The sequence below is a fragment of the Cucurbitaria berberidis genome, assembly GCF_010015615.1.
Source record: "Cucurbitaria berberidis CBS 394.84 unplaced genomic scaffold K460scaffold_4, whole genome shotgun sequence".
Taxonomy (NCBI): Eukaryota; Fungi; Ascomycota; class Dothideomycetes; order Pleosporales; family Cucurbitariaceae; genus Cucurbitaria; species Cucurbitaria berberidis.
In genome coordinates this window covers 4,808,051-4,822,203 of record NW_024468938.1, presented here as the reverse complement: position 1 = coordinate 4,822,203, position 14,153 = coordinate 4,808,051, and the positions used below count along the sequence as shown (strand labels likewise).

General features: G+C 49.8%; 3 protein-coding genes across 3 annotated transcripts; 2 read left to right on the top strand and 1 right to left on the bottom strand.

The window, feature by feature from the left end:
* Nucleotides 1-281: 281 nt before the first annotated feature.
* On the bottom strand, nucleotides 282-3,486 carry K460DRAFT_419358 (uncharacterized protein). The gene is made up of 8 exons (XM_040938001.1): nucleotides 3,162-3,486; nucleotides 2,879-3,105; nucleotides 2,621-2,824; nucleotides 2,541-2,564; nucleotides 1,918-2,478; nucleotides 1,723-1,858; nucleotides 1,312-1,668; nucleotides 282-1,246 (listed from the first exon to the last, which is right to left on the bottom strand). Exons 1-8 carry the CDS (start codon nucleotides 3,422-3,424, stop codon nucleotides 406-408), a joined length of 2,613 nt encoding a protein of 870 aa, XP_040787016.1. The 5' UTR covers nucleotides 3,425-3,486; the 3' UTR covers nucleotides 282-405.
* Nucleotides 3,487-4,374: 888 nt separating this feature from the next.
* K460DRAFT_358049 (uncharacterized protein) lies at nucleotides 4,375-4,984 on the top strand (the record flags this gene model as incomplete). Its single annotated transcript, XM_040932080.1, has 3 exons — nucleotides 4,375-4,493; nucleotides 4,547-4,662; nucleotides 4,713-4,984. 3 exons carry the CDS (start codon nucleotides 4,375-4,377, stop codon nucleotides 4,982-4,984), a joined length of 507 nt encoding a protein of 168 aa, XP_040787015.1.
* A 1,282-nt stretch (nucleotides 4,985-6,266) lies between these two features.
* Nucleotides 6,267-13,893, top strand: K460DRAFT_397541 (SpvB-domain-containing protein; the record flags this gene model as incomplete). The annotated part of the gene is made up of 2 exons (XM_040936166.1): nucleotides 6,267-6,503; nucleotides 6,595-13,893. The coding sequence occupies 2 exons, from the start codon at nucleotides 6,267-6,269 to the stop codon at nucleotides 13,891-13,893; spliced, it is 7,536 nt and encodes a 2,511-aa protein (XP_040787014.1).
* Nucleotides 13,894-14,153: the final 260 nt, after the last annotated feature.

Here is a 14,153-nt window from a genome sequence, read left to right as displayed (position 1 = left end):
GCCAGGAACATTTTCACGAGCTGAAAAAATGGACGCGTTCCAGCCCAGTGCATGATCACCTTGCGTTGCAGCCTTCGTCGGTAAGCCACACGCTCTAGTTTCTTGAAACTTACCGGTATGAAAATTTACGTATACGAACTATGATGAGCTGATTATCTCTAGTGAATGATATAGCGATGAAGTAGTATATCGACGGCAACATTCGTTGAATTGCGCCAAGCTATCGTCAAACTCGAGAGACCACATTGGCTATGCAGTATCAGTGTATTTAGATCTTGACTCTTTGTTCGCGAGAGAAACATAGCAGCCGTTATGTGTAGACAGAGGCAAAGGAATTACTAAAAAAGGACTATGTAAAGTGACACTCAAATATGCTCTGTGACATCCACCGCATCAAAGTTCTGTTCAAGACTTGACCACAATGCCAATCGGTTTGCCAAAATGTCCCTGCGACTCTCCCTTGTCATCCTTCCAATCCTCGTCGACATCGATCTCGTAAGCTGATGCTCCATTCACTCTGCCATTAAACACAATCTCAACCCAAGCGCCTGGTTCCATTTTGATAACCTTCTCCGTACCCGGGACGATCTTGACCACCCATTTGTTGAAGCCTTTGCCGGCCTCGACCATGTTGCACTCTAGCCTGCGGGCCGGCGGGCCAGAGGACTGGAGCAGCTCAACTTCGTTCACTTTGCTTGATCTCTTGGGTGTTGCGGGGGTCTCAGCCCCTGTGTCTGAACCACCTGTTGTAGCCTTCTCACCGAGCCCAAGATGAGTCTCAGCACCTGCACCGGAAGGCGTTGCTGAAGTGTTGCCAGAGACAGTCGGTGTGAGGGGTGCGGTGGTACTAGCAGGCTTAGGAGTAACAGTGGTACCGGCAGTAGAGGCGCTGGTACTGGACTTAGTGTCAGAAGCATCACCAGCTTTGCCTGCTGTCGCCGGCTGCGCTCCCTTCTCAAGGCGTACAAAGGTCTCCGCGGCAAACAAGGCACCTCCACGTCCCCCAGACTTGAATCCAAACGACAGTGCGTTCAAGTATACTGCATCAGGGTTGCTATTGGTAGCTCTTAGGCTCACCTTGGCGTCCGGATCATTTGCAATCGGTGAAGGGCCGACGGTCCACGTGAGCCAAAACTTTCCTGCAATTCGCGAAATGACACCTTGGCCCGTCTTGCTGGGTTCTACCCTAGGGGCCGGAATGGAGTCCTTCAAGGTAGGCACCACGATCCATTCGCTCTTCTCCAGTCTGTGATATGTGAGTTAGCAGCAAGTTCAATCTGTGTCTCTTCTCCTCTCAAAGTTTCAACTCACTTTCTGTAGTTGACTTCTGCCAACAAGTCACCCCATTTATTGATGACCGGGTTTGTGAAGATGAGTCTCCCGTTGCCTGGATAGACGAAGCGGCCAGCGCCCTCGAACTTTCGACGGATGTTTTCCATGATTCGAGGAATTTTCTCTTTCAGACGCTCTTCGATGAAACGCCGCATCTCTTCGTCTCTCCCCGTGACTTTGATATTCTTCTGGTTAGGTGTGAACTTCACAGAAACATCCTTTGCATCGAATGTGTGGCGGACACTAAGCTTGGAAACTGGCGCAGCGCCGGGTTTGGGAACATCCTCGACGGGCTCGATGAAAATCGAGACCTTCCAATTGGCCTCGTATTGATCACTTGCGCCCAATTAGCACAGCATTTCATGCAAACGTAACCCGTTTCCAACTTACTAGAAGTACGCCCACGGGTCGTTGAAATCATCACTCCTGAACCTGGTCCACTGCCCATTTTCAAAAGCAGTCGCCTTCCCGCTAATGACGATCTCGTTGGATCCAGCCTTCCAGTTGACTTCCGTCCGCATCTCATCTATCCCCGTTAGGAAATGTTTGACGCAGCAGCACACCAAGTTAGATGCGATCACGTACCTCTAGTCCACGCCTTTCCAGAACAGTTCTCCTCACTGCTCTCCTGCTTCACCGGCCCAACGGCGTAATCGCCACTTGGAGGGTTCTTCTTAGTCCACACACAACGAACAGGTAAACGTGGGTCCTGAGGATCATATTCTGTAGTGAAATTATAAGCCCCGCCGTTATCTGTCGGATGAGCGCTGTCATAGCCCACACCGTACGGAGTGAAGCAGGCGCTTTTCTGGTCCTTTTGGTCGATCTCAAAGCGCGGGGCTGAATGAACAATATCGGACGCCTGGTTGAGCGCTCTAAATTCGGTCAGAAGATACTTCTCAAGAAATACTGCGCGATTCATGACAAAGCTTCCTTTGATCGCTTTGTGCTCGTCGGAGAGGAACTGGGTGGCGTAATTGCCTGACCACACGACGCGCAGATCATCGGGCATGGGGTGATTATTAACCATCTCACAGTAGAGCAAGCAGTTGGAATTTGCTGCACCGTCGTAGCCTGTCGAGCCATCGGGGGCACCTTGTTTGCTGGACTTGTACGGGTAAACTTGGTGCATCATCGCAGTGGGTTCTACTACATGTCAGCCGCCAATGAAGCATGTACTCCAAGGTAAACCCCGCTTTTGTTCTTACCAAAGGTTGCTTCGCCCGTCGTTGCTGTTTAGGTATTAGATGAGTGCATTCAACTACTAAGCAGTGGAGACCACCCATACCTTTGGGAAGTTTGAAAGAGAGGCCAACGGCATTCTTCCCGAGCTTATCTTGCTTAGCCGCCCATTCTCCCAGCATGAAGGTAAGAAGACGGCCAGCCGACTGGTTCTCTTCTTTGAGCGACCAAGATTCAAGAGTAACTGGGTTGCCATGTTCATCCACGCCAGCATACGAATTGTTCTTGTCAAAACTCTGCCACTTTGCCGCTGTGGAGGAATGAGTTAGTTGCTATCTCAACAGATGGAATAATGATTTCTTACAAGACAACTTGGCGTACAAGCGCTCGATTGAGTAGTCATTCGGAACCTCAAAGTTCTCAGCAAGCCATTCTTTCTTGGCTATCCTTGAGGCTATCACGTTCGGATCCGTGATCTTGTCGGTGCTGAGGTCTTCGCCTACGACCTCCACAGCAACTGCAATTGACCAACCTTTGAGATCAGGTATCACAAGCCTGTCGGTGTTGTTGGTGAGCGATCCGGACTTGAATCTGTGCGACAGTCAGTGTTCAGTTTTCAACACTTTCTCAAAATTGATTATGCATACCGAACCTGAAATAGGACGTTGGTGTAATTGGTCGCAAGTTTTCCGCTCGGGATGAGAAGTTTTGGCGCATCTAGTTCTGCGTCGATCTTTCCGATTCCAGCTTCACTGAAGTAGTACTTCTTCAGCTCATCATACATGTCATAGAGCTTTACAAAGTTCTCATTGATGATCCCTTGGGAAAGTCCAAGGACTTGATCAAATTGGCCATTCCCAGTGCGGGTGGTTACTCCATATCGCGACTCCCAATCGTAGAGATCGGCCATGTCTGCAATTGCTTAAGGGAAGGTGGCAATCGAAGGTACGTGTAGAGTTTTGGAGAAATTTGAAATCGTGGTTTGCTTCGCAGGAAAAACATAGAGCACGATTAAATATGCCCACCATCTAGAACTCATCACCAAGTAACATCAATCCAAGTCTGTAGTCACTCTAGCCAATCGAGCGCACCATGGCCAATCTGCAGCGCTACGGGCTTCCAGCCTGCAAAGCCTCTGAACGAGCCTGTATTTTCAGCTGAGTACCCTCCAGGCGGCATTGATAAGCTCGCAAAATCATGCAGCGTTAGGGTTCAGGTGCTTGAGTCAAGCCACGGCTTGCTTCGGCATCGCCTAACCGTTCTGCTACAGTTCCAGGCCCATTCCACTTGTGAATCTACTAGGCCACCCCACTGTAGCGCGTATCCTCTCGCCATTATGATAAGTCTCGACTCCGTTCCACGTGAAGCCATGATCTGCTTGCTCAAAACAGGCATGCATGTTATGGGCATACGTGGCCTAGCTGCATGCTAGAACATACCTTAGGCGACACCTTTCCTACTAATTTCCCCGCTAGTTTGGACCCCGGCCGCTATGATATTACGAGTCAGCTGAAACCAGCGCTATGGAAAGCGTTTTGCAGATAAAAGCAAAATCTAGCCCTGCGCCATACTGCACGACAGATGTGCAATTTAATCACATGTTTAGAATCTACCATCTTGGCCGAGCTGATGAAGAGGATTTTCCATCGCTTATGGATTTTGCACTATTTGGGCAGATCCCTTGCATAATCGGCAGCTAAGTTCGACGACAAAAAGCTACCACGGATTGGTCTCAGTATTAAATACTGGATGCTGGCTGTGTAAAGAAAACACCACGTCTTGATCCTCCGGGGAAGCTGATTGCTCATATCGTTCCAGTCTTTTGCTTATTATAAGTGCCTCGTGATCATCACTTTGATGATGGCAAGCTCCTCTGCACATGAGAAGCAACGTGAGCCAAAGACCAAATATGTTTGTGGTCTCAAGAATGTCCAAGCCGGGACAAGGCTCAATGTCTACAACGGAAAAACCTGTGGCTGGTGCGTTCTCAAGCGTCTATCTTCGATGCTGATTCTAACTATGGCATATTCAGGGCTGATGGGGGAGAAGTCCGCGATCAAATTTGGTTTTTGCAGCCCGCCGGAGATAATGAAAATGGCCCGTTTATGATTACAAGCAACCTGACCTATAAGCACGTCGTCGCCAAGGGTAGGACTACAACCTTCAAATTCGGCAATGTGTTGCTTATATTACCCCAGGGCCCTATGGTGTGGTTGAGCTCAGCGACGGCTCTCCAAATGACTCTGAGGCGCAGTGGAATTTGGTGCCAGTCGGATCAAACTTCTCGTTAGTCGACCCTCGGATTAGTTTGTGGTGTAGTGCTGACAAGCAATGTTGTAGCTTCACGAGTGTGCGTTTCAGCAACTGCGTGCTCGATCTTGCGGCTGGGCTGACTCACAACGGGGTCGACATCTATTGTTGGCCGTCGCATGGTGGTCAAAATCAGCAATGGACGATGATCAAGTATTGACGTCGAATACGACAGAAGAAAAAGTTGTAAAGCTCGGAGAGCTCTCTGCAAAAAGTGTTACAATACAATGAACGGTACGTTACCGCGACGGTCGGTCGCAGAACCATGGAACTGAGTCCAGCCACGTAATAGCGATGGGAGTACGACAAGGAGGCCTGATTTGCCCAGATGTAGGTATTAGTGATGCACATCGAGCATCTAGACACACGATGTTTTAGAAACCAATTCAACTTGACTCTCAGTCAAAAGCTCATTGTTGTTGCTGTTTCGGGCTTTCCAAGGTCATTATTAGCCGAAACTAATCATTCATTGCATACTACGTGGGTGGGGACGTATATCACTTGTCCTGTGCGAGCTGTCACAAGCACTACGAGAAATTGGAAGCTAGAAGGATGTCAGGGTTGGCCAGGCGGCGCTGGATTCTCTACTGCGCTTCTGGAATGAATGCAGCAATTCACTTCTGGGCTATCAGCTCTCCACATCCAAAAGCCTTGCTAGGCTCGGAATGTACCGTCGCAGCGTGCAGAACCACAGCTTACTAGCTGATAATGAATCTGACAGGGGAACGGTCCAATCACAATAGCGCAGGATACTCCTTCTAGCGTGATTTGTTCATCATTCTTCTGCAGGTTCTTGTCCGTTTCGCTTGGGTATGACAACAGGTGGTATGAGCGTAGCGACGTCTAGAGACTCCTCGCAGCAACTGTCCGCGTTTCCAGTAGTCTTAGTCAGTCCTCGAGAGAGAGGTGCTGCTTATTTGGGACCATTAAGTGGAAGCTAGGTACCAACCTATACATGTCATTTCCTCCACTCGCTAGCTTATTGTCGTTTTGAAAATAATAGCGATAGATAGCCATAACTAGGTTGCCACTAGAACCAAAGCCGAGAAAGTGGGATCTACGCTCCTTGCGGTGCCTTCTGCAGACTTTCGCGTAGCTCCCTAGCCGGCGGTCGCCCTTGTTCGAGCGTGGCGCTCAAGGGCCAAGCTGAAGAGTCGCTATAGAACGAGAGAGAAAGACTATCGCCGATCAGGGTGCCGTGCGTCGTGAGCTATTGACGTGTGCTAGTAGATCGTTTCGCGACCCAGACTTGCAGCCCAACTAGTACCGTACGCGAAGTGAGCTCGGACCGCCGACGCTCGGACTTACCCAAGCCCAGCCGTCCTACAATCGCCTCTGACAACACCTTGGAAGAGATTATGTTCAGCCGATGATCTAGGCCTGCCATGTCGATAATCTAGCCATGTCGCTCACAGAGCAAGCGCGTTGGTCAATGCGACACTATGTGGACCTGGGGGTCGTATTCATCAGCTCCCGCCACTACTCGTGGCATGTTGACTAACAGCGAGCCAGGCAGCCACGAAAAGTATCAGCATCCAACTACGTCCAAGCTGTGCATGTATCACCGCCTGCTAAATGTTCTATGCCCTTTCCGCTATAGCACTGAAACACCACGTCGGTCAGTATCTTGGAAGTCGCCATTGGTTCTTCGACGAAAGCCTATGGAGCTTCTCAGGACTGTACGTTACGCGCAACTCTCATCCTAATCGTGGACCGCCTGCAAACTATTCGTCTCCAACCTATTGAGAACACCGTGCGATGGACATCAAGAACACTCCTCTACTTCCACCGTCTGGGCAGCCACGCACCAGAAACAACAAAGAGAGCAACCCTTCCGCCAGTACGCAACAGACAACAGCACAAGCCGGTCCATCATCAACGGATCTGCGAATTGCGTCAATCAATGCATCCGTTCTCGCAAGTGGCAAAGGAGGTGGTGCCTTGCGATCGATCGATCAAACATTTCAAGTGAATCCCAACACTGGGGCGCTATCTCTGAGCATTCCACTACAGGTCACTGCATCCAGAAATCAATGTCAACCATCAGTTTCACTCGATTATAGCTCTGGCTTCGGTAATGGACCATTCGGAATCGGTTGGAGTCTGTCAACCGAGACTGTGGCACGGAAAACATCAAAAGGTGTTCCTAGGTATGACGATGCGGACACCTTTATTCTTTCTGGTCACGATGATCTCGTACCGCTTGGAAAAGCTTTGGATGTGATAGACGGCTACGTGGTCCAAAGGTTTAGGCCCCGCGTGACAGTGGAGCAATCGAGCTTCAGAGTTGAAAGCTGGACCAGTCAAACCGATGTAAATGATGTATTCTGGCGAACAATCTCTCATGTCAACCACGTCAAAGTCTACGGTCGGACACAAGAATCCCGCGTTTTTGATACTACACTAAGCGGGCATCAACGCATCTCTTCTTGGCTATTGTGTGAGGTATACGATCCCCTTGGCAATGCTATGCGTTTATCGTACAAGCCGGAAGATAGTGCGGGTATCATTGGCGCTGGCCTGGAAACACCGAATCATGAACTTCAGCGTTCAAATGATACTCGCAAACGTGCTAGGTACATTAAATCCATCAAATATGGCAACCGCAAGCCAGCTCGCGATCTCAAGCACTGGAACATCTCCCCTGTCGCTAATGACAAAGAATGGCTGTTTGAGGTTGTGTTCGATTATGGCGAGCACGATCTTCATCTCCCGACTTCACGCGAATCGCAGCCTTGGGCTGTTCGGCGCGACCCTTTTTCGACATCGACGAGCGGATTCGAAGTTCGAACATATCGCTTATGTCGACGTGTCCTTATGTTCCACCATATCGAAGAGGAGCTCGTGTTGAAAGACTATCTGGTCTCTTCGTACAGTTTTGATTATGAAGAATCGCCCTACGGCTCGTTTCTGATATCTGCAACCTCCCACGGACATGTCTGGAAGCCGGATGCCGATAGTGGCGCCTACTTCACAGAGTCACTTCCGGAAAATGTGTTTGGATATTCAAAGGTTACTCCTTTGGGGAATCTAACCCTACAAACAATGAAGCCGATCGCCTTTCAAACATTACCGGTTGCTCAACCTGGTGCAGCTTTCCGTTGGATCGACCTCCATGGAGAGGGCCTCCAAGGGATTCTATTGCAACTGGATGGAGCATGGTACTTTCAGCGGAATATGAACGCCCTCAGCACTGCCGTTGATTCGGACAACGAAGAGCTCCCTGAAGCTGAAGATTTTGGTCCATTCGTCAAACTTGGGGCGCACCCTAACGTCACAGATTATCAAGATTCTTTCTTTGAAGACATAGACGGAAATGGCCATCAAGACCTTGTGATTGTGGATTCCGAAGGGCGACTTGATGGTTACTTCGAGTGCACTGACCAAAATACATGGACTCCTTTGCAGAATTTCCCAGCGTCGCTAAACCGTGGGAAGAAAGATGCTCCTCTACATCGAATGGATCTCACTGGCAATGGTCGTAGCGACCTCTTTTCGCCCTCGCAAGGTAATGGCGAGTTTGTCTGGTATGAGTCCCTGGGCAAAGGCGGGTTCACTTGTGAAAAACGGAGCAGATGCCCAGAAAGTTTCCCGCAACTTGAAACTCACGACGATCAATCGTTGACATACTTCGCCGATGCCACTGGCGACGGCCTTACGGACATTCTTCGACTCTCGAACTGCAAGGTCTCCTACTGGCCTAACCTCGGGCACGGCAATTTCGGCTCAGAGGTTATTATGGACAACTGCCCCGTCTTTGATTCAGTCGACAGCTTCTCTACACAGCGCATTCGTATCTTGGACGTCGACGGCTCCGGTACAGCCGATCTTCTATATCTGTTGCCCACGGGCGGCGCCATTGTGTATTATAATTACTGTGGCAATTCATGGAGTGACGGTGTCCTTGTGCAGAACTTTCCTATGGTTGACAAGCTGTCGAACGTTTTCACTGCTGACTTACTCGGAAATGGTACTTCATGTCTGTGCTGGACCGGCCCTCAGGGTGATGATGGCTATACGATATCGTTCTTGAATTTGGGCGGGGATGCAAAACCACACCTACTCAAGTCATGGTCTAACGGCATCGGGCTTTCCACCGCGGCTACCTATAGCCCGTCAACGAAGTTTTTCCTTGCGGATGAGCGGAATGGTAGACCCTGGTCAACTAAGCTGCCGTTTCCCGTACACACTGTAAGTCGTGTAGTAGAGAAGGACGAGATAGTTGGATCCACTCGAACAACAAAGTTCTCCTACCACGATGGATATTACGACGGGTTTGAGAGAGAGTTTTGTGGTTTCGGTGAGGTAGATAAGCGGGAGGATGAGAGATTGCCCATTGCGGATGGGGCGAAGATGTACAAGACACCAACTCGGCATACACGACTTTGGTATCACACTGGAGCAGAACAGATGGGTCTTGCACCTATATCTTCAACTACATTTGGCAAGAGTCGACTACAGTCAAACATCACTCAGAATCTGGATGCAGACGAACTTTTGGATGCTTACCGATCTTTGAAAGGTAGAGAGCTGCGTACCGAGGTCTATGGGGAAAGCGCGAGCGACCGTGCCATGGTCCCATATAGTGTCGAAGAACTCTCATATGATGTCCTCTTAATCGACGCCTCAGAGCATGGTAACAGCCCTGCAATATTCGACGTGCACTCTCGGGAGAAGCTGTCATTTCAGTATGAACAGGATAAGCAGAATCCTCGAGTGGCACATGAACTCATGTTAGAGCGGAACGGGTACGGAGATGTGACAAAGTCCATGCATGTTCAGTATGGTAGCATGCCTAACGCGCTTATCGACCCGCTTACTATGGCCGCGCAAGCTGTCCATCATGTTACCTACACGGAGACCACATACACAAACGACATTGACACGGCACATATCTTTTACAAGCCTCTTACGTGTGCTATAAAGACATTTCATGCATCTAATAATTCCCTTAAGGGCCTTTTCGACATTGAGATACTCCGCAAGAGCGATTTGGCTGCTGTCGTGGGCACAGCACCCGAAAGCCAAGAGACAAGAACTTACTATCAAAGTCAAGATCTATCTAAGCGGCTAGACTTTGGGATACTGGAACCCTTTTCAGTTGTAGACCAGCAGTTCCAGCTCGCCATTACCCAGTCCACATTTTCGAACGTGTACAACGGAAAAGACAATGCGATTGTTGGAACTTCTTTCACGGATCTTTTCTCGAAGCAACTCGGCTATTCGGATATTGATGCCGACAATCGTGCTTGGATTCCGTCGAACGAACTGTTGTACGGAAAACATTGGGCGATTATCGAAAAGAGGTTGGAGGAAGCTCGTAGCACCTTTTTCGTGCCGACCGGCTCGCGAGATGCTTTTCAGAACATCTCAACGATTGAAATGGACAATTATGGCCTCTTACCTTTGCAAAGCGAGGATTCGCTAGGCAATATCAACAAGGCGAAGAATGACTACAGAGTCATGCAGCCTTCATTGGTCACAGATGCTAATCAAAACAGAACACAGGTCACTTACAATGCTCTCGGCCAGAGGGAGACACTAGCGCGAATGGGAAAAGTTGGAGAGGCAGTCGGTGATCTCATAGAAGGAGCACCTTTATCACAATCGGGTGACCAATTGCTTACGTTCCTTGCCACACCTTCACTCGACGAAGCTACGAAGCTGATTGGCAAAGCGGGCTCCCGGTCACTCTACTCCCGTAAACCGCTGTTACTTGATGCCAGCAAGTCTAGTCAGCTGCCAACGTTTCGTATCGACCTTACTCGCACAGAGCATATTGGAGCTGTCCATACAAACGATAAGACGACCAGTGATATCATGCTGAATGTAACCTACATGGATGGTCGAGGCCGCGATATCCAGCATGTGAGTCTTACCGAGTGGGTTGATGGCAAAGACCGGTGGTGTATACATTCACGAGAGTCATTTGATGGTAATGGGAACGCTATATTAACACTTCATCCCTACTTCTCGTCGACTAGTCACTACACACGGCTGGCTGGGCTGCAGCTTACGCGTACCATCAATTTCTTCGATGCGCTTGATCGTCGCGTTGGCATCCTGAATCCTGATCATAGCTGGTCTAAAATACACCAAGGTCCCTGGTACCGAACAGCTTATGATGCTGGCGACACAGTTCTCATCAAGGATCCAAGTTCAGACCCAGATGTTGGCTTGTTCTTCTGCACTCTCGATACTTCTCTATATTCATCATCTTGGCTTGAAATGGATGCAAGGTCAGAAAGTGGGCCACATATTCAGGCGGCCAAGCAATCCATAGCCTACGCGAATAAGCCTACAACGACATATCTCGATAGCCAGGGGAAACAGATTGCTGTACTTGAACAAGGCGAAGGACGAACTCGCACCATACGCTTCGAGAACGATGTGTATGGCAATCAGGTTGCTCAATACGATGCACTTGGTCGTACAGTGGAGAGAACTATTTACGATCTCTTAGGCCGTCTGGTCAGTAAGAATAGTATGGATGCGGGTCTACAAATCCACTTGCTTGACTGCCTTGGCAGTGTTGTTGTTGATTGCAATAGCCGTGGAATACAACGACGCTCGGTGTACGATGCACTTCGCAGGAGGATCAAAACCTATGTGCGTGAACGAGGAGCTAGCAGCGAAATTCTGTGGAGCAAGACGATATACGGCGAAATGGAGGTAAAAGCGGAATCGAAAAACCTGCGCGGTCGTATATATACAGTATCTGATCAGTCTGGCATGCGCAGTAATCTGGAATACGACTTCAAGGGCAATTGCATCGCGACCGCTCACACGCTGGCTGTAGAATACAAAACAGTACTAGACTGGAACAAAACACCCGCGATGCACGACAAGTCACATACGACAACGTCCGTGTTCGACGCACTGGATCGTGTGATAAGCTCGACCGATGCCGTTGGGCATTCTTCTGTGCGCAAGTTCGATCTCCTAGGGCGCGTACGGGGCCTTCAATCTACAACGCAAACCTCAGGCTCCTCGACAACAGTTCATGTCACCAACGCGGCATACACAGCGGATGGCAAACCCTTGCGAATTGACTACGGCAACTCGGCGCATTCGGCTTATTCCTACGACGAGCGAACACGAGATATGTTGAACAGACGAACGTGGCGTGACGACAAGACAGTTCTAGAAGACGTCACAAACACCTACGATTGTCTGGGTCGACTAGTAACCGTCACAGATGCTGCACATCAAAGGCAATTCTTCCGCAATTGTTCAGTGCTACCTTCGAGGGTTTACCAATATGATGACTTTGGCCGGCTCATCTATGCGACAGGTCGCGAGACTGTTGATACAGGAAGCGGTACTGGGCGCAGCCTCCGCCAAGTCTTTTCCAGTAGTCCTCTCGTCCAGACAGCATTGCAGTCTGACTCTGGCGACCAGCTCTGCGGTTACGTTGAGAAATACACATATGATATTGCCGACAACATACTCAAAGTCCAACACGAGTCGAGCGAGGCTTCTATAGCTGGGTGGACAAGAGAATATTCATATTCCGAACCGAGCTTGTTGGAGCCTAAGAAAACTGGTAATCGACTAAGCAGTACCCAGATCGGCGGTGTGGTCGACAACTATGGCTATGACGAGGACGCTGGCAAGGTTGGGTGTATCACTTTAATGTCCGGCTACTCGCGGTTGGGCTGGGATATCAACAATAAGCTTCGATGTAGTGCTAGGCAGAGAGTGAATGACGGTACGCCTCAGACAACCTGGTATGTCTACAACGAGAATGGGGCCAGGGTGCGCAAGGTGACGGAGCACGAGGTCATCGGTGATGAGTTGGGTTCTACCGCGAGGTTATTCAAGGAAACGGTCTACCTAGGCTCTGCAGAGATATATCATACGTACGATGGAGATGGTAAGACCGTGCAGACAACAACCCACACGTCGAAGATCAATGGTGGCTCCGTGCAAGACCACCAGGTTGTTGCTAGTATCGAAGATTACGTCTTAGCCTTGGAAGACTCCAAGAGGCCGAAAACACCACTCATTCGTTACCATATCAATCAGAATCTAGAGGTGGATGACACAGCGCAAGTCATCTCGTACGAAGAGTACAGTCCTTTTGGTGTATCCACGCTACTTACTTGTCGATCCAACGTCGAAGCACCACGACACTACCGGTTCGCAGCCTATGAGCGTGACAAAGAGACCGGGCTCTATACCTGCGGTGCGCGGTATTACGCTTCGTGGCTGGGCCGCTGGTTGTCTCCCGACCCCTTAGGAACCGTCGACGGACCCAATACGTACACATACTGCGCGAACGACCCGGTCAACTATGTCGACCCCGAAGGAACGACGTTCAAGAATCTTTTTAAAAGCAAACCCAAGCCCAAGGCAGAGGACAAGCAACCGCTTTTGGAGGCACCAACTGAACCCGAAGCCCGAGAGCGAGTCAATGGCTTCAGCGGCGACCTACCTGGCGTAACCGACTCCACGACGTTACAGCAGCATCTTGAGAACTCCTCCAAGGCAGAAACCAAAGCACTTGGTCTCGTGAAAGGATTTGTTCAAAATTCTGGTGGGGTTAAGGGTATCGCCCAGAAGGTAGGTTTTACGGGCTTGAAGACGGCAGCAAGCGCTATGCCCGACTTTGGCATAACCAAAGGTCTTGTCACGGCCGCGGAAAACAAAGTAAACGAGAAACAAAAAGAAAAAGATACCAAAGCGGATAGACAGATGCACACGGCCAAGGGATTCGAACTCGGCGTGAAAAAGGCGACCGAAGCATTTCAAAAGGAGCTGGCGAAAATCGCGGCTCAGTATGAAAAGGACGGCAATGCACAAGCTCAAAATGACAGGGTCACGAGTTTATCGATTCATGGGCTTCAGGGGCCGAATGTGGTCATGTCGCACGGCCGTGTCGAGGAGGATCGGCCCGTCAGCGAGGAGGAGTCTCAACAGGGCGAGGGATCTGAGCCTGAAGAGAGCGGTGCATCCTCTGAGGACGAAGCTGACAGGGAGTTGGATGACCATCTTGGTTTCCTTAGCGGCAACAGTGGCAGGCGCGACTCTGCGCATAGTTCTGACATTATCAGGCCGTGGAGGTAAGGGAGAACGAGATCAGTCCTTGTCAAGGTGGAGCTAGAGCGAAGTGGCCCCTTCCTTTGCCTTTGCTACATAGCTTGAGTTTGAGGCTAGCAACCTACCTCCCTCCTTTCTTTCCGATTTCCTTCGTTGGTATTAGTTCAGTAGCAAAGGTCGAGTTCCAGTGGTTCAAATTGCAACACCGCCTCTACGGTTGACCGAGTGCTCTAGCAAGCTTTGAAACCTCGTATTCTTCTCTACTTCCAATCTTTACCGTAAAAGTA